Source organism: Carassius carassius, chromosome 14, assembly GCF_963082965.1.
Source record: "Carassius carassius chromosome 14, fCarCar2.1, whole genome shotgun sequence".
NCBI classification, from domain to species: domain Eukaryota; kingdom Metazoa; phylum Chordata; class Actinopteri; order Cypriniformes; family Cyprinidae; genus Carassius; species Carassius carassius.
Window position 1 is genome coordinate 31,230,370 of NC_081768.1, and position 24,858 is coordinate 31,255,227.

The following is a 24,858-nucleotide window of genomic DNA, read 5'->3' on the forward strand; positions in this document are numbered from 1 at the left end:
ACTTACAGTTTATTTTAATAAATATCCAACAATCAATTCAATTGTGCTTTATAGGTGTCACCTAGATGAACAATTACAGTTGTTTTTATGAATGTAAGTCATTCTCCTCAAATGCTACTGACGTTAGAAAAGTGTATACCAATATTGCATATAAATTTAGAGATGGTCCCTAAATTTGAGACTTTTTGCGCCGGATTGCTGATGTCCTTTACCCGGACATAGATGTTCATCCATCAATTATGAACATTCAGCCGAAAACATGAGGTGCAAGTGGTCCTCCTGTGGTCCCTGGGGAAATTACGCTCTCTGAGGGCAGTGTATATACCAGGGACTCAGAATATTGGAGCAGACACCCTGTCGAGGCAGGCGCTGAGGCCAGGGGAATGAAGGCTTCACCCCGAGGTGGTGGAGCTCATATGGGAATTTTATGGCCAAGCAGAAATGGATCTGTTTGCGTCTCAGTAGACGACGCACTGTCCACTATGGTTCTCCCTTACTCATCCAGCCCCCCTGGGGTTGGACGCTATGGTACAGACGTGGCCGAGGCTACGTCTGTACTCCTTTCCCCCTGTTGCTCTGCTCCCAGGAGTTCTGCAGAGAGTCCGCCAGGATGGAGTAAGTCTACTTCTCGTAGCTCCACTCTGGCTGAGTCGAATCTGGTTTGCGGACCTGATTCATCTCCTCGGCGGTCCTCCCTTGGAGATCCCGATCAGGAAAGACCTTCTATCTCAGGCCGGGGGCACTATATTTCACCCCCGGCCAAAGATTTGGAAGCTTTGGGTGTGGCCTCTGAGGGGACGCAACTCATAGAGAGTGGTCTCTCAACTGAGGTTGTGGAGACCATTCTTAGCTCCAGAACTCCAGCTACGAGGAAACTTTATAGACTCAAATGGAATGTTTTTTCTTCTTGGTGTTACCAACATCAGTGTGACCCCGTCCACTGCTCTGTTGGCTCAGTTCTTGAGTTTTTAACACTTATGTCTTTTTGAGCATTGAACACTTATGTTCATCGGACTTCTTCTTTTCAGAAATCCGATCAGCTGTTTGTTTGTTTCGGGTCACCTAAGATAGGTCTTCTTGCCACTAAACAGACACTTATTAAGTGTATAGTTGGGGCTATCCATCTTGCCTATGAGTCTTATGACCTACCGTGCCCTTTGAGGGTCAGAGCTCATTCTACTAGGAGTATGGCGGCCTCTAGGGCCTTATTATCTGGGGCCTCTCTTCAGGATGTCTGTGATGCAGCAGGCTGGTCCTTGCCAATCACATTCGTCAGGTTTTATAGCCTAGACCTGGATGCTACTCCCGGGTCTCAGGTTTTTTAATTCTTGAGGTGTTAGTTCTTTCTGGCTGACACTCAGGTACTTGTAATTATGGCGGTTTGGGTATTCTCGTTCCCAAGGCGTTATCGACGTATCGTCTCTCCCTCGATGGGGAACGTCTCGGTTTACGGCTGTAACCTTGGTTCCCCGAGAAGGGAACGAGACGATGCGTCTCCCTGCCATACTTCCTTCGTTCCTGTGATCGAATTGCTTTGGCACTGTCGAAGCTAACACCGGTTGCTCCGGTTGGGGTTTTTATCAAATCCTGCTCGTGACGTCACTCCTGACGCTCACTCTCGCCATTGGACTAGTTGACATGGATGCTTCAGATGCACTCACGCATTATGCGTTCCCAAGGCGTTATCGACGCATCGTCTCGTTCCTTTCTCGGGGAACCAAGGTTACAGACGTAACCGAGACGTTTTATGTATCAATTCGGCTTAAAAATATGCGATCTAATCCTGTTTATATAAAATAAGCCTGAGAAAGATCCAACTTTCTCACGTGCCACAATTTGTCAATTATGTCTAATGCCTGCATTTAATTGTTCAAAACACTTTTTAATCATTACCTTTTAAAAGTATGAAAACAGGAAAACAAAGCCAACGACTGGATATTTTGGGTTATATAGAAATCCTGGCAAGGATGTGTCCAGAAAAAAGAAGACGTATGGTCACCCTACCTCAGGCTTCATGTGGATGTGGCCACAGTCTTCAGTCTGCTCACACTCCTCAGCCTGATCACCCGTACCTGTTGCTAATCAGCACTTCACTCACTTTAAACCCTGCCACCTACACAATAATCTGTATCACTGGTTTTCACACACATGCTATACAGACTCACCCTATTATCTACCTGTGGATTCTTACCTGTGATTATCCTCATTGTGGTTTCTCCATCTTGTTGTCTCCTGTGATCGTCTCTATTGTTGTTTCTCCATCTGAAGCGACTGTTACTCTCAGTTAAGTACATTCTTTGTTTCACTGTGGTAATCTATTCACTCACCTGCATTCCAGTGTACCATTACCATTCAATAAACCAAGCTTCTGACTTCATTATATGAGTTCATCACAGAAGAACTGACCCAACATGTCAGGAGGGTTTTCCTATGTCACCCTGATATTCCCCTACTCTCCTCTGTAAGACTATGTGGAGGTGTTCATTGAGATTTGCCTTCAGGTGTCCTGGAATGATAGATTCTCAATGTGTGCTTTTTGGAGTGGGCTGGATGACCTTTCTCGAGTGATGCCAGTCGGAGAGACCACCTTTACCCTGACACAGTATTTGGACTATGCATTATGGATGAGTGGCTAATCCTTTACTGGTTGTTATCACCATTTAGCCACATTTGTCCATCTCGTCTCAAACTCTCCTGATGCCACCTCAATTTGTTTTTCTTACCAGGCTCTGCCCAGATCCAACATCAGGGCTCCACCCTGGCTTCTTCCTCCATCAGTCCATCCCAGACTGATCACCCACACCTATAGTCAGTGGGCATTTCAGCAAGCATTCCATTTAAACCACCCATTACCACAGTTGTGTTAGACTTATGTTCCCCTTTTGTTTTTGTTTTCTTTCTGTGTGCCCACACCTGGTGTTTCCTCAATGCCCATTTTTTGGTTATGTTCCTGTTCTTGTACCCATTTAGTTAATTCAGTTCCACCTGTGTTTGATTAATTATCTAGTTTATTTTCTTACTTAAGCCCTGTGTTGTTTCTGGTCTAGCGTCCAGTATTAACGTTGATGTTGTGTTTCTTGTGTGTCTCTGCCTTGTGATACCCTTTTGGAGTGTGGATTAAAGACTGTTTATGTTAAGTTTATCCTTGCCTCCACATTCTTCATTTTGCCACAGAAGGCATCCATTCCAAGTTGGCTGTTTGGGTCTGTATTTATCAAGTTTCTCAGAGTGTCATTTTAGTCTTAAGTGCTGAGAATTCATGAAAATTACTCCTTCTTTTAAACTTGAATATAAAAGCAAGTTATCAAGTTTCTTAAATCTAAGAATCTCACTTATTCTCCAAGTTAAGACAGTTTAAGAGGTTAGGATTTGCAAGTTGGGGATTTTTCTTGTCAGCACTGGTTAATGTTGGAGATGAACTTGCCTTTTATAACATGTTTCTGCTGTTTGACTAATTGAGCAAGCAGTAGTGTTTCTTCCTCCTGCCTTTCTTTTGGAATCCATGGTGGCTGATTATATCATAAAACCTAGGCTAAATATAGGCAGGCCAGTTTATAGTTGAGTTGATAGACGATAGTATCGTGTCAGAGATATTATCTGTTGCTGATTCCTTTGACGATAGCAAGACTGTAATAATGATTATTATTATTATTTATTGTCCTTAAAAAATACAGTAGGTGCCTATCTTTAGCGATGCAGCGCAGAGACAATTCAGAAACGTGTTGCGGGGCAGCTGGTATAAACACAAGCATTAACTAATGTGGCTGCGATCAGCTCCAGTGGCCATGTCAGTGCCATATGTACCGTATTTTCCGGACTATAAGTTGCACTTTTTTTCATAGTTTGGCTGGTCCTGTGACTTATAGTCAGGTGCGACTTATTTATCAAAATTAAAAAAAAGTCGCGAGAGGGCGCTCTATGCTGCTCAGTGCTCCTGTAGTCTACACTGAAAACATAGAGCGCCCTCTTGTGGCTGTAGATGATAATGTTCTCTCTTGGTTCTTGGTTCTAAATAAATGCGACATATAGTCCAGTGCGACTTATATATGTTTTTTCCTCGTCATGACGTATTTTTGGACTGATGTGATTTAAAATACGGTAAACAATTACATAAATTATATATCACAGGCTGACGATAAGACAAAATGACAATTGAGCAATCATATTGCCCAATACTAGGTCAGTTAACAGCACACTGGTTTGTAATTTGTAATTAAGACATGGTGTAAAATGTGTTTATTTTTCATTTCCAAGTTGTACTGTATATCATATTGTATTCTCATATTGGACCATATCATCATCCAAAATCCCATATGTGACACAGCATCTCTAAAACTGACACTTAAGATTTAGTCCAACACTTCACTTAAATTATAAGTGATTTAAGATTATAAATAATAAGGTGCTTGATATATTTTTTAAGTTAGCATACGCCTTCTAAGAATTGTGTCAAAATTGTATTTATTTTCAATAAAGGTTTACAACAGCAATTAATATTTTATCTAATCTAATGCCTACAAAGCATTAGGACACAGATCATAAGCAAAACATCCACTCTTAATTATCACTCCTTACAGTATATGACAAGCATACTGAAAGACAAATGTGTCATCATTCAAAAAAGTCCTGCTTAAGATTACACTCTCACTTGACGTGTTCACATTTAAACAGCTAATGTTGATTTAGAAACAATACACACATAAATACTGACATACAAGAATGTAAAAACTAAATGATATGAATAAAAACTGGTCTTTTCCAGTGACAATGTAACTGTTTACAGTCTCTCTCTCTCTCTCTCTCTCTCTCTCTCTCTCTCTCTCTCTCTCTATATATATATATATATATTAACCCTATATAATAGTAAGAAGGAAGATACTTTTGCTATTCATTATGCCTGTTATTATAAGTATACTGCAATATTGTAATTCTATATATAAGAGTCTAGTGGCTAGTTAAAATCAAAATTGTTTAATAACATAAAAATCTGTTCAAGGATTGTTGGTTATATATGTTTTAGCCTATTATGAAAGTAGCTAATAATATAATATCATAATAATAATATATAGTCTCATGAATTAATCACATCCTGCAAAATGAGTTTTAAGTTAGTCCCAAGTTTCAACAGAGTGAGGCTGAAGCATTCATTTTTGCATCAGGCTATCCTTGATGAATAAGACATTTAATAAAAAATCAAGAGTATAAGAGGTGAAGGTGCTGTAAAGTGCAGTGTAGAGTTTTAAACAAACTGTATAGTACAGTCGTGGCCAAAAGTTTTGAGAATTACATAAATATTAGTTTTCAAAAAGTTTGCTGCTAAACTGCTTTTAGATCTTTGTTTCAGTTGTTTCTGTGATGTACTGAAATATAATTACAAGCACTTCATACGTTTCATAGGCTTTTATCGACAATTACATGACATTTATGCAAAGAGTCAGTATTTGCAGTGTTGGCCCTTCTTTTTCAGGACCTCTGCAATTCGACTGGGCATGCTCTCAATCAACTTCTGGGCCAAATCCTGACTGATAGCAACCCATTCTTTCATAATCACTTCTTGGAGTTTGTCAGAATTAGTTGGTTTTTGTTTGTCCACCCTCCTCTTGAGGATTGACCACAAGTTCTCAATGGGATTAAGATCTGGGGAGTTTCCAGGCCATGGACCCAAAATTTCAACATTCTGGTCCCCGAGCCACTTAGTTATCACTTTTGCCTTATGGCACGGTGCTCCATCGTGCTGGAAAATGCATTGTTCTTCACCAAACTGTTGTTGGATTGTTGGAAGAAGTTGCTGTTGGAGGGTGTTTTGGTACCATTCTTTATTCATGGCTGTGTTTTTGGGCAGAATTGTGAGTGAGCCCACTCCCTTGGATGAGAAGCAACCCCCCACATGAATGGTGTCAGGATGCTTTACTGTTGGCATGACACAGGACTGATAGTAGTGCTCACCTTTTCTTCTCCGGACAAGCCTTTTTCCAAATGCCCCAAACAATCGGAAAGGGGCTTCATCGGAGAATATGACTTTGCCCCAGTCCTCAGCAGTCCATTCACTATACTTTCTGCAGAAGATCAATCTGTCCCTGATGGTTTTTTTGGAGAGAAGTGGCTTCTTTGCTGCCCTTCTTGACACCAGGCCATCTTCCAAAATTCTTGGCCTCACTGTGCGTGCATATGCGCTCACACCTGCCTGCTGCCATTCCTGAGCAAGCTCTGCACTGGTGGCACTCCGATCCCGCAGCTGAATCCTCTTTAGGAGACAATCCTGGCGCTTACTGGACTTTCTTGGACACCCTGAAGCCTTCTTTACAAGAATTGAACCTCTTTCCTTGAAGTTCTTGATGATCTTATAATTGTTGATTTAGGTGCAATCTTAGTAGCCACAATATCCTTGCCTGTGAAGCCATTTTTATGCAACGCAATGATGGCTGCACGCGTTTCTTTGCAGGTCACCATGGTTAACAATGGAAGAACAATGATTTCAAGCATCACCCTCCTTTTAACATGTCAAAAGTAAAAAGTGACGTGACATTCAGCCAAGTATGGTGACCCATACTCAGAATTCGTGCTCTGCATTTAACCCACCCGAAGTGCACACACACAAAGCAGTGAACACACACACACACAATGTGAACACATACCCAGAGCAGTGGGCAGCCATTTATGCTGCGGTGCCGAGGGAGCAGTTGGGGGTTCGATGCCTTGCTCAAGGGCACCCAAGTCGTGGTATGGGGCCACCCACAATTCCTGCCGGCTCGAGACTGGAACTCACAACCCTTCGATTGCAAGTCCAACTCCTCTAACCATTAGGCCATGACTTCCCCAAGTCTGCCATTCTAACCCAATCAGCCTGACATAATGATCTCCAGCCTTGTGCTCGTCAACATTCTCAAGACGATTACTGAAATGATCTCAGCAGGTCCTTTAATGACAGCAATGAAATGCAGTGGAAAGGTTTTTTTGGGATTAAGTTAATTTTCATGGCAAAGAAGGACTATGCAATTCATCTGATCACTCTTCATAACATTCTGGAGTATATGCAAATTGCTATTATAAAAACTTAAGCAGCAACTTTTCCAATTTCCAATATTTATGTAATTCTCAAAACTTTTGGCCACGGCTGTACAAACCCAATTCCACAAAAAGTTGGGACACTGTACAAATTGTGAGTAAAAAAGGAATGGAATAATTTACAGATATCATAAACTTATACTTTATTCACAATAGAATATAGATAACATATCAAATGTTGAAAGTGAAACATTTTGAAATGTCATGCCAAATATTGGCTCATTTTGGATTTCATGAGAGCTACACATTCCAAAAAACGTTGGGACAGGTAGCAATAAGAGGCTGGAAAAAGGAACAGCTGGAGGACCAATTTGCAACTTATTAGGTCAATTGGCAACATGATTGGGTATAAAAAGAGCCTCTCAGAGTGGCAGTGTCTCTCAGAAGTCAAGATGGGCAGAGGATCACCAATTGCCCCAATGCTGTGGCGAAAAATAGTGGAGCAATATCAGAAAGGAGTTTCTCAGAGAAAAATTGCAAAGAGTTTGAAGTTATCATCATCTACAGTGCATAATATCATCCAAAGATTCAGAAAATCTGCAACAATCTCTGTGCGTAAGGGTCAAGGCTGGAAAACCATACTGGATGCCCATGATCTTCGGGCCCTTAGACAGCACTACATCACATACAGGAATGATACTGTAATGGAAATCACAACATGGGCTTAGGAATACTTCCAGAAAACATTGTCGGTGAACACAATCCACCGTGCCATTCGTCGTTGCTGGCTAAAACTCTATAGGTCAAAAAAGAAGCCATATCTAAACATGATCCAGAAGGCGTTTTCTCTGGGCCAAGGCTCATTTAAAATTGAATGTGGCAAAGTGGAAACTGTTCTGTGAACAGACGAATCAAAATTTGAAGTTCTTTTTGGAAAACTGGGACACCATGTCATCCAGACTAAAGAGGACTAGGACAACCCATGTTGTTATCAGCGCTCAGTTCAGAAGACTGCATCTCTGATGGTATGGGGTTGCATGAGTGCGTGTGGCATGGGCAGCTTACACATCAGGAAAGGCACCACCAATGCTGAAAGGTATATCCAAGTTCTAGAACAAGACCTTGCATTTTCCAACATGACAATGCAAGACCACATACTGCATCAATTACAACATCATGGCTGCGTAGAAAAAGGATCCGGGTACTAAAATGGCCATCCTGCAGTCCAGATCTTTCACCCATAGAAAACATTTGGCGCATTTGACCTAAGACAGTTGAGCAACTAGAAGCCTGTATTAGACAAGAATGGGACAACATTCCTATTCCTAAACTTGAGCAACTTGTCTCCTCAGTCCCCTGACATTTGGAGACTGTTATAAAAAGAAGAGGGGATGCCACACATTGGTAAACATGGCCATGTTTCTAACTTTTTTTTAAATGTGTTGATGCCATGAAATTTAAAATCAACTTATTTTTCCCTTAAAATTATAAATTTTCTCAGTTAAAACATTTGATATGTCATTTTTGTTGTATTCTGAATAAAATATTAAAATTTGAAACTTCCACATCATTGCATTTTGTTTTTATTCAAAATTTGTACAGTGTCCCAACTTTTTTGGAATCAGGTTTGTATATGTAATGTAGAATATAATTGAATACTTATTAAGTGTAATGTATAATGCCTGCTGCCGTCCACCATGTTAAGAGAGGAGCAGGGAACGGGGGATTCACTGCCGGCTGCCCTCGTCCGGAGAAGTCATCACCGTCCACCAGGAGAAGGAGGAGCGTTGGCCGTCGACCAAAGATGTCCAGTACCACGGCATAGCACCGCGAGTGAGAGCCTCTCAGCTGGTTGAGGAGCAAGCGGCATGGTGTCTGGGAACCGGACAGATAATTTTCTTTTCCTCTCTCTCCTCTCGTCTCTGTCTCTCTTCATCCTTCCGTTTCTTTTTCTCTTGCAGTCTACCCCCTGGCCTGCGGGTATGTGACACGTGGGGTGAGGCAGAGAGTCGTGGGAATGGAGCGAGGCTGGTGGAGTTAAAAATAATGAGGGACACCTGCGCCACTCACCTGTCTCGAGTCCCACAGAGGAGCTCCAAATGGATAAAAGGAAACACAACGACAGTGAAAAACGAGAGGATCATGCATGGACTATTTATGTTGTTTTGGTTCTGTTTGTGCGCGGCAGTAATCCGTGAGGGGCTGTCATACTATTATCAGTTTTGTGTTTATTTAATTAAAATTTTATTTAAATGTTCACTGGTTCCGACCACCTTTTTCCCTGAACTACAAACTTTGCTACATAAGGTAATTGTTAAAGGGCGGTACAATGGTGTTTCGTGTATTCAGAGTTCTTCACAGTGTTAAAGAGACGGATTCTCATGCTAAACATAGCCAAAGTTTTAAAAAATAATTTAGAAGAATGACTGAGAATTTCTGTGCCGAAAATCTTACTTCCGGGTTGGTACAAGTTTCGGCTGTTTTTTTTTCGATAATGGATCTAATGATGTAGACGAGAATGGAAGTCCTTATATGAGCATTTCTCCCGGAAAAGCACGCCTGCGCACACACATTGACCAGAGGAGAGCGAGACCACGCACATCAACGTACTTCAAAATCGTCGACAGCTGCATAGGATTTGTTCAAGAATGCTTTCAAATAAGTGCATTTTTGGATGTGAGGGAAAGTTTACCGTGTTCAGCTTTCCCAAGAACCCAGCTTTACATGAACAGTGGATGCAGTTTGTTTTTCCGGAGCAGCAACGGAGTGTAGCAAGTGCGTTTGTGTGTTCTCTTCATTTGAGTGACGAATGTTTTATAAACAAGGCCCAGGTCACACTGGATTTGCACATCGTTTGCTATTAAAACATGCAGCCGTCCCTGTGATAAAAGATCCCATTCATGTAAGTACAATTGCATCAGATTTCTGTATTTTGTTGGAAATCAGCACATAAGTGAATATATGTTAATGGAAACAACACAAAACATCAGTATTATAGCTCCGCTCACGTCACGCCTCCAGGAGCTCGGCTTTTTCTGGAAAGAATCGGAAAGCTGTATTCTTCTTTTATAGATATGATAAAACTAAAGACTTTTTGGAGATCTGAAGGATGCAGTACTACTCTATAGGTACTCAAGATTAACATGAGATTAGGTGAAACTGTGTATGTTATGTACCCTTTAAGTTTAGGTATTAGGTAGAAGTAGGGATGTAGAAAATGGTCATGCAGAATAAGAGCTTTATAAGTACTAATAAACTGATATACTAGTTATATGCATGCTAATAAGCAGATTATTAAAAGTGAGAATTGGTCCCTATACTAAAGGTTTACCAATTAAAATAATTAAGTTGGTATGATCCACCAGTCATTTAAAACATCATATACAAAATAACAGTGAAAATAAAGCAGCTTTTTGGTGTTACAGGAACAACAATTACCATGGTAAATACACAATACTAACATAAACCGTTAATTAAACATATTGAAACTGCTCACTTTCACATACAATCCACATACCTGCATGCAAATCCTTCCTAGATAGTATGTCACGTAATTTATTAGTACTTTTTGGCAATTACATAATTTACCAACATAACTATGAAGTTGAACACTCATACTTTCTTTTGAGCTTTTTTTTTATAACGCAATGATATACAGTGTGCACTGCTGCATTAGTACAAGCACAGTATAATGGCTGACAGGACAGGACATTTCTTTTTCTGAGGTGAGAGAAACTTTATTTAGTAACAAGCTATAAAAATAAAGTTAGAATAATGCCACTGACATGCAGTCTGACCACATCTTATCTGACCACAGATACTGAATCAGGACAGTGCATGTCTCTCTGGCTTTTCTCTCAGTTTCTTCAAAATAAGTCTCACATCATAAAAACATAGTTTTTGTTTCTTTGAATGCATCAGTTGAGAAATACTGGGCTAGATGGCAGTAAAGCAATAAACAGCAGTGGGTCGCTATTTGGCGCCACATATTGTTTCAGGTGTATAATTGAAAAGTAATTTCTAGACCCTCAATATCCTAAAAAAAAATTAGTCTTATATTCCAAATAATATAGTATTTCCGGAAAATAATGTATTTTTAGGGAGAGGACAAACCAGCGCTTTGTGTTTGTGTATTTGCAGTGTATGTTATGTTATGTAAGGTAATTTTATTTGTATGCTCATATAATGTTTGTGTTTCTAGAACCCCCTCAAAAATGATGAGATGCTACATCTCAGTGGGTTATCCTTTCAATCAATAAATAAAAGTATTTACCCTTTATGGAAAAGAAACGCCCATTCAGAGGGGAAATTTTGTAATGTTTGATTTCTTATGTGAATTAAGGGTACAAGTATGTTTGTGTTCTTCAGCAAATGTTTTTTTGTTGTATGATTGTGCGTCTTAAATGAAACCCATATATGAGTGATGTAGTGTTGTGGGGTGGGTCTGAATGGGTCACCATTGCACAGATCCTGGAACTTGCTGGAGTAGAATAACATCTTATAATAGCACATTCAGTGGATCTGCAACTCTAGATCAAAAAGGGGACATGCTGTGCTACTGGTGCAGATATACAGTCTTAATGACCAATTCACAAGAAAACAAAAGAGTGGGAAAGAAACAGAGGCCATACCTTGGTCGCCCATCATCAGGTGTGCCAGACCTTGAAGGAAAACAAGAGCACAGTCAGCAAAGAATATGGGCCTGAGTAAACTGGGACCATGTAATGAACAATGCTGGAGAATGCGAATAGATCAAGAAAAACATTTGTTTCCTTTTGTCCTAAATATACTGACTGTAGTCACAATTTGACAGAGATACAAAACTTGAATTGTATAAAATCCAACCAAGACTGAGCATTATAGTGTTTTCCCCTAAGTAGCAGGTGTCAATGGCGAGTGGTGAAAATTATCTCCAATCCTTCTTCTAGACTATCTAGACTTCTTCTAGACTTCTAGAGGAGAAGGGGGATTCCCCCTTCTATATATCTGCATTGACTGATTTTTATTTATTTATTTATTTATTTTTATTCCTACGGAGCCCCGCACGACATGCAAGAAAAAGTAAATAAATTGTGGACACAATTTACTCATTTCTTTTTCACTCAATGTACTAAAACGTGCAGACGATTACTATTTTGTTACTATGTGCACAATTCACTAATTGCACAATTTAGCAAATCGAGGACACAAATTAGTAAATAATGCGCACAATTTATAAACCGAGGGAATGACATAGTAAACCGTGCACACGATTTAGCCTACTATTTTTTTTTTCCTGCATGACATGTGCGGGGCTCCATAAACCCCAGTGAATAGGAGTTAAAACTCCCATCCAGGTGAGACTAATACAAAAATAATACATTTAAAATATTGCCAAGTAATATGCCAAGCAACAATAAAACCAGACACAATGAAATAAGCATACAGAAAACATAGATAAAATTAAAATCTTCAAAATGTTCAAAATGTTCTGAGGTTTTATTTCCTCTTCTTTTCCTGATGTTTGTTATTTAAAACTGTATATACATTTTTATAATTTTACTTATTTATTTGACCACTTAGGCATGTTGACAATAATGTCTATATCCAACATTGTCTATGACGAAAAATGTAAGATATGTTTTCAGTGGACTTTTAAAATTTGCTTTGCCTTAGAAAGCATGAAAATATAAAGATACTTTGTTTTCTTTCTTTCTTTTTTTTTAGATTTAGTCAAGTTAGTTTTGCATCAAACAATGTACTTTTCAGCAATCGAGATCCAGCAGCAACAGTGCATTTTTTCAAATTCAGCTTCCCAGACTGCTTACCTGTATGCCAGCAAAACACTGAGAGCACACAAAAGCCCTGAAGAGTCATAGCAATAGAGCGGAAGCTTCCGTAAATGTAGATATACAGAAAATTACCATTGTTTGTCAAATAAATAATTTTAAGTACTTATTCCCAATAATTTATTAAGCTTTAAGGAACATCTCAAATGACAATGGATCAATGATTAGTCATGTTTATGTGTGAACTCATTCTCTCAGACTGCCTGGGTATGTGGAGCCTCACAGTTTGTATGGAAAGGAACATTCTTATAAACGGTGCGATGCAGGACTCACTTATCCTTGGAATGACCTTGAATGGCTGCATGCTTTTTAAATGAAGATGCAAAAAATCTTTTTTTTGTAAGCTATGACCTGTTTATAGTTGCCAAGCAACATGCAAAATGTACATAGAATCTGCAGCACTGATGTATTTATCAGCAGCGGCCTTGAACTTGAAACTGAATAACTATATTATCCAGTCAGAAACTGTTCTGGATGAACACTCACATTTTCTTTCTCTAATTAGAAAGAAAAAAAATCATGTATTTCGACTTACAGTATCTGTCAGCTCCTTTAAGGTTTTGCGTGGATCTGCATGATCCATGATTCTGCATGATTTTGCGTGGAACTGCATGTAAATTGCTGTGAAAAAGTATTTCATTCTTTATTCAGATAAATTGTTTACTCCCCAAAGGAGAAGGCAAATCTCATCTTGATGGAGTGTCTTTTGAATCCAAAATCTGGAAATCTGTGGCTGCAAGGGTCAGGCCAAACTTGCTTATTTAAGACTTCTTTAGGGGTCCTGTAGGATCCTTATAAGATTAAGATACTAAAGTAAGATTAAGATATGATTAAGATAAGAAGGTGTGTGTGTGTGTGTGTGCCTGCTTAACCATATTTTGGGGACAAATTTGTACCCAAAAGTGAGCTAAACCTAACAAAATCTCCAATAACCCCCCTTTAGGGACGTCCTCATTTGTAAAACTGGTATAAAATAAAGTAAACAAAGTTTTTTTTTTTTTTTAATGCACAAAGTTTCCTGTAAGGGGTAGGTTTAGGACAGGGTTGATGTAGGTCGATAGAATATACAGTTTGTAAAGTATAAAAACCATAACGCCTATGGGTTGTCCCCATTTAGATACATGTGTGTGAAACGTGTGTGTGTGTGTGTGTGCGCGTGTGAGTGTGTGTGCGCGCGTGTGTGTTTGTGTGTGTGTGTGCATAAAATTCATCTGAAAGAGAGATGTGGAGTAAAAGTTGTACATAATATGATTTTTGATATCTAGAATTACAACACAGAGCAGAGCATCAAAGTAATTATTTTAGCAGAGATTTGTTTGTGTGAGATAGAGACAGACTCCCAAATCCTTTAATCCTTATATCTGATCAAAGTAATGTAAAAGCTTTTAAATTATTTAATGGAGAGTTCAAATTTCAAATAATAAGCAGCATTCTGCATTTTTTAGAATACATACTAGATAAACAGACAAGCAGTTCAATTTGTCATCTTATTTATGTAATTACTGATCCAAATTACAGAATGTAATGTACTTCTTGAAAAGTAAAATAAAACCTCAGATCTTTACAACAGATAAAAGGACACAAAATCCCAGTATTATTATTATTATTATTTTATGAATTGCTTACAATATGCTTGAATATCACAGTATACTAAACCCTATAAATGTAGTTTTCACGAGAAATGCACAATCAGTTCTGTGTTAACCAGGGGCAGTCCAGTACTGGTCCATCCATTTAAAGCTTCCAGATTAAATCATTTTCTCCCCTCAATCCTGTCAATGGATCTGCTCAGCTCTCCATAGTCAATCACTATTTTAATAATTCCTTCACTGGAAAGGTATATATTTAAAAAAAGATATTGCCCCATTATCAGCTATACTGTAAAATACTTTGGTAACCCTCTATAATCCAGATGTTCATAGATATATATGTATGGACTAATGCAGAACAAAACAGTAATGCATTTACTTCTCAGTCACCAATATTAACTAAAATATAAGAATAATTAACTAGTTTTCAAAATGACGACTAGTCATTTTACTTTTAGGTATCCAGTAATTACATGGCGGCCTATTTTAACGATCTAAGCACATGGTTTAAAGTGCACGGCGCATGTGCACTCTGGGCATGTCTGAATCCACTTTTGCTAGTTTAACGACGAGAAAACAGCTTGACCGTATTTTCTTAATGACCCTATTCTCTTTTCATACTTTACACTTCTATTGTCCCTAGAATTGCTGTGCTAAAAGTGTATAATAATACTGAAGCAGTATCTTGACCTTTGGCATTCCAAAACCAGCATCTTTCCATTTGGATATATAAATATTACATTGGCCATGTACATGAATGTATGAACGTATGAACACCATAAAGTTCTCATGCACTATATTTCAAGTGTTCTGAAGCCATTCCACTGTTTAATGTGACGTAAAGATGAATATTTAAGTTGTCAAATTCAAGTTCATGTAAACTCTTTTCTATGCTGCGGCTGTCTGTCATCCTCCATTCAGAATTCAAAATGTGTGTCACGTTCAGTTATGACAGTCAAGACGATGAAGCTCTCCAAGAGCACAGTAACTGGCATTTAAAACTGGCATCTTAAAAGAAAAGGCTCAAATAACTATCTCACAGATTTAACATACTATGCATCAGTATCTCTTCCCTGTATGTTTTGAACTTTTCTATGCAGAGACTTTGTGCTGCTTCAAGGGCATCATTCTACTCTCAATTCTCATCTATTCTCATAAGCGCTTTGTGCCGATTTGTATTGGAGCCTTTTCATATTATAAAGCTTTTGCACAAGTGAAAGATTATTAATAGCCTTTCTTTTTCTGTCTTGTCTATCATATGTTGCTGCCTCCATTCCTGTCCTATACATTAAAAAGTAATGTCTTTTAATTTTATAGCATATATTTATATATAATATATTTACTGGTTTTCATGTATTTTACGACAATTCAAAAAGGTATGTGCAAAATGTGACCAGATTTAGTCTTAAACTTATTCACTTTTATTTGTTCCCCACTAAATAATGTTATTTCACCAAATGTTTTGTTTTTATAAAATGATTGTGCAATCATGATTTGTCTAGAATAACTTCTGCTGCAGAATTAGCCACTAACCTAGTTTATATATATATATATATTGTGTTTAACACAAAACAGTGATGATAGGTCACCACACTGAGATACAGAAATTCTACATTGATTAAAAAAACTGCGCTGGTATCGGATCTAATCGGTATCAGCAGATAGTCAGTATTTTTGGTATCGGATCGGATTGGTCTTGAAATAAATTGGTATCGGTGCATCCCTAATATTAATTGTGCCTTACCATGTTTTAGATCCCTTAATCCAACCCTGCACCTAAAGTTAACAACTACCTTACTAACTACTGATAAGCAGCAAGGGGTTTATTTAGGGAAAAGTTGTAATTAATAGTTAGTTAATAGTGAGAATTGGTCTCCAAAACTAAACTTGAAAAAGACTAAAACGTATGCCATGTCATGATATTGGTAACAGAAACAATCCCATCATTACACAACCTTAAGCCAAGGTAGTAAAAAAGAAGTATGTTTTATATTTTATAAGAAAATGCGATTCGTTTTAAGTATAAGACTCACTGCCCTGATATTGGATATGGCTCAAAGATTTAAGATTTATTTGTATTCTGAGAAAATGTTCAGAGAAGTTCCCCAACACGGAGTTCAAGCTGCATCGAAATTCTATGGGAACACCTCACCATAAAGGTACAGTAGTTAGTGAGATATTCAAATGTCTAAGTTTAAAATAAAAATTTGGTGAGCAAGCGGCACTTCAGGGTGTGTGTTCCCCCATGCCCACGCTTCATTACACACAGGGACAAACATGCTCTGTGCGTCACTTGTTTGAGAGCGGGGCACGCACGGCTAGCTCTTAAGGCAGGTATGTGTCCAGTGTGAGCAGCTCCTGCTGTGTGTGCTCCATTTCTACCTGGCTTTCCCCCCAGCCCGGTGGAGGTTGTTACTTGTGCTATAGCAAAGCTGAAGAGGCCAGCCACGAAGCAGAATGTTCTTCAGAAAAGCAAATAAGATGAAAGCTTCCTGCATGTAGGATCTTTTTTTTTAGTTTGATTAACATTCATGACACAGAAAGTCTCAGGAACAATTCTGTTGTGAAATGCTGCTGCTGTGAACCAATATACTGTCCGTTTTTTTTCTCAATTGTTTACCTTCACCTAAGCCATAAGCAACTGTGTTTACAAAGATACTTGCTGAGACAGGCATTTTGACAGTTTCACAAATATGTGTCATTTCAGGCACTCCGAATGTGAGTGGTGCAGCACAATGCAACAAAATATAATAGAACCCATTATAATCAGTGATGTGGTCCACACTGAATGTGGTGCAGCACGACAAATCCCTGAGAGTAAATCCCTAATTATTTTTATGACATACTGACACAAAGTTAAAATGATTTACAACAGCCACTTTGTCGCGTAAAGTGTAAACAGCCTCTGGGTGGTGTGACACGACAACTGTCGTGAAAAACTCAGTATAATATAAAGATAAGTATAAATATAACAATCAGTATACTAAACATCACTCATCCTGTGATGTGACAATCGCAGATGCACAAATTGTGATATTGATGCTGAAATATATTGTGCATCCCTACCCTAGACTAAGCAACATCCCTGAAGGCCCTGAGGTTTTCCACTAAGCTGCTTAAAGTTAAATCATCACAAGTGGGTAAAGCTTATACGGTAGCAGGTCAGGCTGGATCATGTCTGCACACTATAGCTGTATTCCAGGCATACCAATCTGACCTGCTTAAGGACCTGGATGAGGGCTAGGAGACAGATTCCGACGCAGTTGGGTCTGGCCACAGATCTCTCTTCATGCTATCAAGGAGACAGCCAGGGCCATTCTATGGTAGCCCTGGTTGCCACGGAGAAACATATATGATTGAATCTGTCAGAGTTGCAAGATAAGGACAGATTCTTCTTCCTGGACACTCCACTTTTACCTTCTGGCATCTCCAGCGATGCAAAAAACACTGTTGTCATGAGGTTTTAGGAGGCGAGTAAGCATGTCATCCAGCTTCTCATACAACCTAGCCCAGAAGCAGTGTGTCTCTTCGCGTCCTCCCCTGCAGAAAGATTGAGAGTTGACGCACTCTCTCTGTTGGGGACCTCTGGTGGTCTGCAAGAGTATTTATTGGAGGAATCCGCTCCCAAACAAGTATAATTTTAGCCACACCAGAGGCCAGCCTCAAGAGGCTGGTTCACTTAGTAGACTTGGTGGTATTATGGAAAATGTCTCATAATGGTTCCTGCAGACTGTAGAAAAAGGCTACAGAATCCAGTTTGGTTCTCACCTGCCTCATTTCAACAGGGTTGAGCAGAGCAGACTCTTTTTCTTGAGGAAGAAGGCCATAGAATGTGTTCCTCTGCTCAAGAGAAAGTCTGGATTATACAGCCAATACTTCATCATCCTGAAGAAGGGATTATATCTGATAATAGATCTGCTATCAAACAATTTCGGTTCAAGATCCTCACTATCATAGAGATTGTGTCTCAAATCAGGTTTTTGCTTGCTTTTTCCAGCTCAAAGGACCACTTATCTTGGCATGGTGTGGGATTCAATAATCATGCAGGCATATCTGTCTCCTGCTCATATCGAATCGGTTCTCAGAGCCATAAAAAGAGTGAAAGAAGGCCAATCACTCACTGTCAAACAGTTTCAGAGACTGTTAGGACTGATGCCAGCTGTGCCCAATACCTTTAAGCCTGCTGTACATGAGGACATTGCACTGGTAGCTCAAGAACAAGGGGTCCCCAACACAAGGAAACAGTGCAAAACTTTTCCTGAATTGGAAACTTCAGAATTCCCTTCTTGGGGCAGACAGTGACCGCAAGACCCAGTCAACTGCCCAGTTGGTACAGTTCTGGAGTTTCTGCAGGAGTGTTTCTCCGCAGGGTTATCCACCTCCATGCTGAAGGTGTACGTGGTGGCCAAAGCTGCTTACTATGCCCCTCTGGGTGGTCAGTCACTGGGAAGAGACCCACTCGTAGCTTGTTTTTTCTGTGGTACCCAGAGGCTGTGGTCTGCACAGCACTATAAAATACCAACCTGGGACCTGGCGGTGGTTCTGGAGGGCCGGTGCAATGCCCCCTCTGAACGTATTGAGTTCGGCCAGTCAAGTTCCTGACCTCAAAAACAGTTTTTCTGCTTGCTATTTAATCACTTAAGAGAATAGGATACCTTCAAGCGCTCACAGTCTCACCTTCATGCCTGGAATTTGCCCCTTGTATGGTCAAAGCCTTCCTCTATCCTAGACTTGGGTATGTCTCTAAAGTGCCCACTAACATACCAAGGCCCATAGTGCTGCAGGCCTTCTGTCCTCCACCCTGTCCAGGAAAGGCTGAACTTACTATACTCAGTAAGAGGACTAGATGTGTAAGTCCACAGAGCTGCCCTGTGGCGTAAGTCAGATTAGCTGTTTGTCTGCTTTGGTGGGCCCAAAAAAGGTTCCCCGCCATCCAAGCAGGTGGGTGGTTGAGACCATCTCACTTGCCTATGAGGCCTCTTACTGTCACTCTCTGGGTAATTTACATTTAGCAGACACTTTTATCCAAAGCAACTTACTCAGGATATAACATTTTTTTATATTTTTTGAGTGTTCCCAGGGAATTGAACCCAGAACCTGCTAACGTAATGCTCTACCACTGAGCCACAGGAACACTATAGGTGTCAGAGCGCACTTGACAAAAAGTATGGCTGCCTCCAAGGACTTCTCTCTAGGAGTTTCCCTGACAGGCATCTGTGATCCGGCAAGCTGGTCCACTCCACACACATTTGTCAGCTTTTACAATTCAAAACCTGGCTTCCTCCCCAGGTTCTCAAATCCACATGTCCTGAATAGTGTTCATCTCACACACTGGACAGGGATTTGTCATTCTGGCGCAGTGAGCATTTTCGTTCCCATAGTGTTTTGATGCAGCCCAAAGTTATCTGTGAGGGAACTCATCAGGTTAAGCATGTAACCATGCTGAATCTCTCCGCCATACTTCCTACATCCATTTCAGCACTACTTCAGTTATCAGAAGCTTACCAGTGCTGCTTCAGATATGCTCTAATGCTTCCTGGAGGTTTACATCACCCTGCCCCGTGATGTTTTGCTCCTCCATTGGACTGATTACACATGTGCTTCAGAAAGCATTCATGAAATGAGGTGTTCCCATAGCATTTCAATGCAGTGTCTCGTTCCCTTTAGGAAACCATAGTTACATGCTTAACCTGAGATGTTTTCATGTGGTGATTTTTAAATGATTGTTTTTTTTTAATCTAAGTACAGTTGATTTTAAAATAGATTTTTTAAAGTGCTGCATAATCAAAACAGTGTATGCAATATGCAACAAAGCAAAGCAGACATGTTTCCATCATAAAGCAGAGATAAATGTCTACAGAAGAACCACAGATCTTTCAGCTTACAAAAAAATGGATCCCTCTAACCTTTTATCCCACTGAATTATGATCTGCTCAGTGTTTAATGACACTACGGTTTACATATTACACATTCAATTAAATATACTAGTCAGTGAACTCAAAACAAGAGAGAGACCAGCTGCAGAGAATATTAATGCTGTAATGAAATGAGCATCCAACATTATTCCTATGTCGAGTTATAACTGTTGTTAACTGAGCCAATATATAACTAATCTACACTTCCAAAAACTGACCACTGAGTCAGTATTTGATATACATATACTGTACTACATATTAATTTTTCATTGAGCTTTAAAAGCGAAATGCTGTGAATAACATCTTCCACATTCACTTACAGACACTGAATGTATACAATCACATAATCTATAATCAAAGTTGAAAATGAATGTTCAACTTGAACTCATCTTGGTTTGCATCTTATTTGTTCATATACGAAAATAAACATTAAGACAAAGTGCAATATAAATATGAAAAGGTCTCTGATTTATTTAGCACAATAGCTATGCATAACAAGAAATCCGACTGCAACTGTTTGAAATAATATATTTTAATATCACAATAATCCACAAGTATCCCATACCTTTCCAGTCCATCAATTACCATGTTGAGAAGCCAAACTTTTTAACTTCAAAACATTGCTTCTGGCTTAAATTTAAGCATATTTGTTTAGAGCTGTTTTAAACTGTTTTCACTTATAAATGGTGGTTGATCTGTGCAGATTTATCTTTATATTATACATTTATTCAGACCAACACTTTTTCACTAGAGGAAGTCTTATTGTGAATTATGCACTTATATTTTAGTTAAAACGCCTAAATGATGAATGTGTTTCCTACAAAGATGCTTTTGGCTTCACAAGACATTAACTGATGGACTGGAGTGGTGTAGATTACTTGGATTATGTTTATGTTTTTATCAGCTGCTTGGACTCTCATTCTGATGGCACCCATTCAAGGCTTAAGTCTAGTTTATTTACAGAGCCCTTTCCACTACAAATTAGACCAAGGGTAGGCAAGTTCGTTCCTAGAGAGCCGCAGTCCTGCACAGTTCAGCTCCAACCCTGAAAAAAAAACTCACCTGCCTGTACCTGAGTAATCCTGAGTGGATTGATAAGCTTGTTCAGGTGTGTTTGATTAAGGTTGAAGCTGAACTGAAAAAAATTAAAATAAATAAAATATAGCAACATTAAAGAGAAAATAAAACAAAATAAGACTTCCAAATTTCAACAATTAAAATAAAGTATGTTTTCAAACAAGATCTAAAAATATAAATTGATGGTATACCTGGGATGTAAAGATATCAGAATCTCATGATATGATAATATTGCAATGTGAAGTCCACAATACAATATTTATTGCAATCTTTAAAAAAAGACAAATGACTAATTTAAAAAAAAAATTATAATTTGTATATTTTAAAGTTAAATTATTCTCTCTAATGCACTTAATTAAGAGCTCCAACCCATGTTCCTAAGAGAACTAGAAAAGTGAGTGAATTTACTTGTAAACTCAACTCACTTTTTATTTGTGATATACTGTCTCACACCTTTTTCACACCGCACGCATAAGCAGAGCATAAGCAGCTTACGCTGCGCCGCTTACACTGAATTAAAGCCACAGTGTATTATTCTTCATCAAAATTGACCAGATTAACATGAAAAATAACAAATTCCACCATAAAATCATGTGAGGTGTTTCGTGTATCACAATCATGATAGACAATACAATAGACCAACCTTAATACAAAAAAACAACAGTATTAATAGATAAACACATGACTACAGCGCATTAGAGGGTTTTAAATTCCAATGCAAAGAGGCAAATTAGAGTAATTTTTTGGTCAGAAAAATAATAATAATAATAATTTGTTAATGCCATGGTTGACCCACTATAGGTACCTGCATGGCTCTTTACTAAATTGTATCTAGAATATTGCAGGTCATACCTGTGTACTTATTTTCAAGTTTTTCATTTAAAGAAATATTTAGACATGATTAAACACTAGATTTTGCAATGTGAAATGTAAAAAGTTAATAATTTTTTTATTTTATTATAATTTTTTTATTATTATTATTATACCTATATAAGTTGTGACAAGTGTCCCAGGCGCTCATCAGCGTCGCCCTGGCAACGTCGCAGACACACCTGCTCCTACTCATCACGGGCTGAGCGGCCCCAACGCCACAGGAAAGCACGGACCCACACTGCACTACAGCACTGCCAAGACAGGACGATGAGCACCGAACACCCAAACCACCTCACAGCACCGCCAGTTCTCACACGGATTCTTTTAATAAATCCACCCTTCAGGGAATTTACCCTCCTTCTCGTGTCGTGTCCTACTTCGCCCCGCCACACTAGTGGAGAATGCGGGCAACTCAGTGAAGTGGACACCGACAACCCTACCCCTCACTGCGTGCAACGAGTCAATTGGTTTGGATTTCTTTATTTGTTTGTTTTTTCCCTCACGGTCTCTACCTGACAAATCTTCTCTGGTTCCCCAGGTGGCGCTCCTCCCGCGACGATGGAAGAGCTGCTAAACCATCTCACCAAGGTGAGCATCCGCCAGCAACAAATTATGGAACAGATGGCCGCCCGGCAGGGGGAAACAGAGCGAGAGTTGGCCACGCTCCGTCTGACCGCAGCCCCGCGAACTCCGCTACCTGACCCCCGTGTCCAAGCAACCCAGCTGCTGCCCAGGATGACCGCCCATGATGACATGACGATGTACCTTCAGATGTTTGAGACTGTTGCTACAAGGGAGGCGTGGCCCAAAGAAGATTGGGCCCGCATCATTGCGCCCCTTCTCACGGGAGAGGCTCAGCGTTTCCCCATTTCCCCATAGGGTGGTCCAGGAGCGGCGCACGCCGGAGGGCACCCAGCGTCCGTTAAGCAGGCCGGTGGTTCCTGGCCCACAGGAAGAGCCCATGCCCACGGAAGCTCACCTCTCCCCAGGACGACCTTGGCTGGCGGACTGTGCCGTGCACATCGAAAACGCCCCACAGGCTGAAGTGAAGTTGAATGGACGGCTGTTCCTCGCCCTTCTGGACTCCGGTAATGCAGTCAGCCTGGTCAGGACCTCCATACTACCCCCACGGGCCGACGCCAAGACCACGCTCCCCATAACCTGTGTGCACGGTGACACCAGGGAGGTGCCTGCGCGGCGAGTCACCGTCACTGCACCGGTCGGCGCTTGGCCGATAGACGTTGGGCTTCTCCGAGACCTCCCCGTACGGCCGGGCCTTGAGGCTGAGGTCCGTCGATTCTGCCAGGCCTGTCCAACGTGCCAGCGGACATCGCCTCGAAACCCTCCCCCCAGCCGGCTAATACCGGTCCATCAATTACCATGTTGAGAAACCAAACTTTTTAACTTCAAAACATTGCTTCTGGCTTAAATTTAAGCATATTTGTTTAGAGCTGTTTTAAACTGTTTTTACTTATAAATGGTGCTTGATCTATGCAGATTTATCTTTATATTATACATTTATTCGGACCAACACCTTTTCACCAGAGGAAGTCTTATTGTGATTTATGCACTTATATTTTAGTTAAAACGCCTAAATGATGAATGTGTTTCCTACAAAGATGCTTTTGGCTTCACAAGACATTAACTGATGGACTGGAGTGGTGTAGATTACTTGGATTATTTTTATGTTTTTATTAGCTGCTTGGACTCTCATTCTGATGGCACCCATTCAAGGCTTGAGTCTAGTTTATTTACAGAGCCCTTTCCACTACAAATTAGACCAAGGGTAGGCAAGTTCGGTCCTAGAGAGCTGCAGTCCTGCACAGTTCAGCTCCAACCCTGAAAAAAACCCTCACCTGCCTGTACCTGAGAAATCCTGAGTGGATTGAAAAACTTGTTCTGGTCGCCCATGCCCATCTGATGGCAGGTCACCTCGGAGCCCAAAATACCATACAGCGCCTCCGTGAACGTTTCCACTGGCCGGGCCTTGAGGCTGAGGTCCGTCGATTCTGCCAGGCCTGTCCAACGTGCCAGTGGACATCGCCTCGAACCCCTTCCCCCAGCCCGCTAATACCGCTACCCATCATTGAGGTGCCCTTCGAGCGGATTGGGATGGATTTGGTCAGGCCGCCGCCGAAGTCCGCCCGGGGGCACGAACACATCCTAGTCATCGTGGACTACGCCACCCGGTACCCTGAGGCTATCCCACTCCGGAAGGCGACAACCTAGGCCATTGCCCAGGAGCTCTTCCTCCTTTTCAGCCGGGTCGGCATCCCGTCACAGATCCTGACTGACCAGGGTACCCCCTTCGTGTCCCGGATGATGGCGGATGTCTGCAAGTTATTGAAGGTACAACAGCTCCGAACCACGGTGTACCACCCCCAGACCGAAGGGCTCGTCGAGCATTTTAATCAAACCTTGAAGCAGATGCTGCGCCAAGTGGCAGCCAAGGACAAAAGGGACTGGGACCAGATGCTCCCCAACGTGCTCTTCGGCATTCGGGAAATCCCTCAGGCCTCCACGGGCTTCACCCGCTTCGAACTGCTCTTTGGCCGACAGCCCCACGGACTG

The 24,858-nt window shown here is 40.4% G+C and overlaps 1 protein-coding gene across 4 annotated transcripts in view; it reads right to left on the reverse strand.

Moving 5' to 3' along the window:
* LOC132157484 (neurexin-1a-like) overlaps positions 1–24,858 on the reverse strand; it is a 157,941-nt gene that overhangs the window by 122,017 nt on the left and 11,066 nt on the right. For all 4 annotated transcript variants that reach the window (XM_059566845.1, XM_059566841.1, XM_059566842.1 and 1 more), the window contains exon 3: positions 11,637–11,666. In XM_059566845.1, coding sequence (XP_059422828.1) covers positions 11,637–11,666 — 30 coding nt within the window. The remainder of the gene's footprint in view (positions 1–11,636; positions 11,667–24,858) is intronic.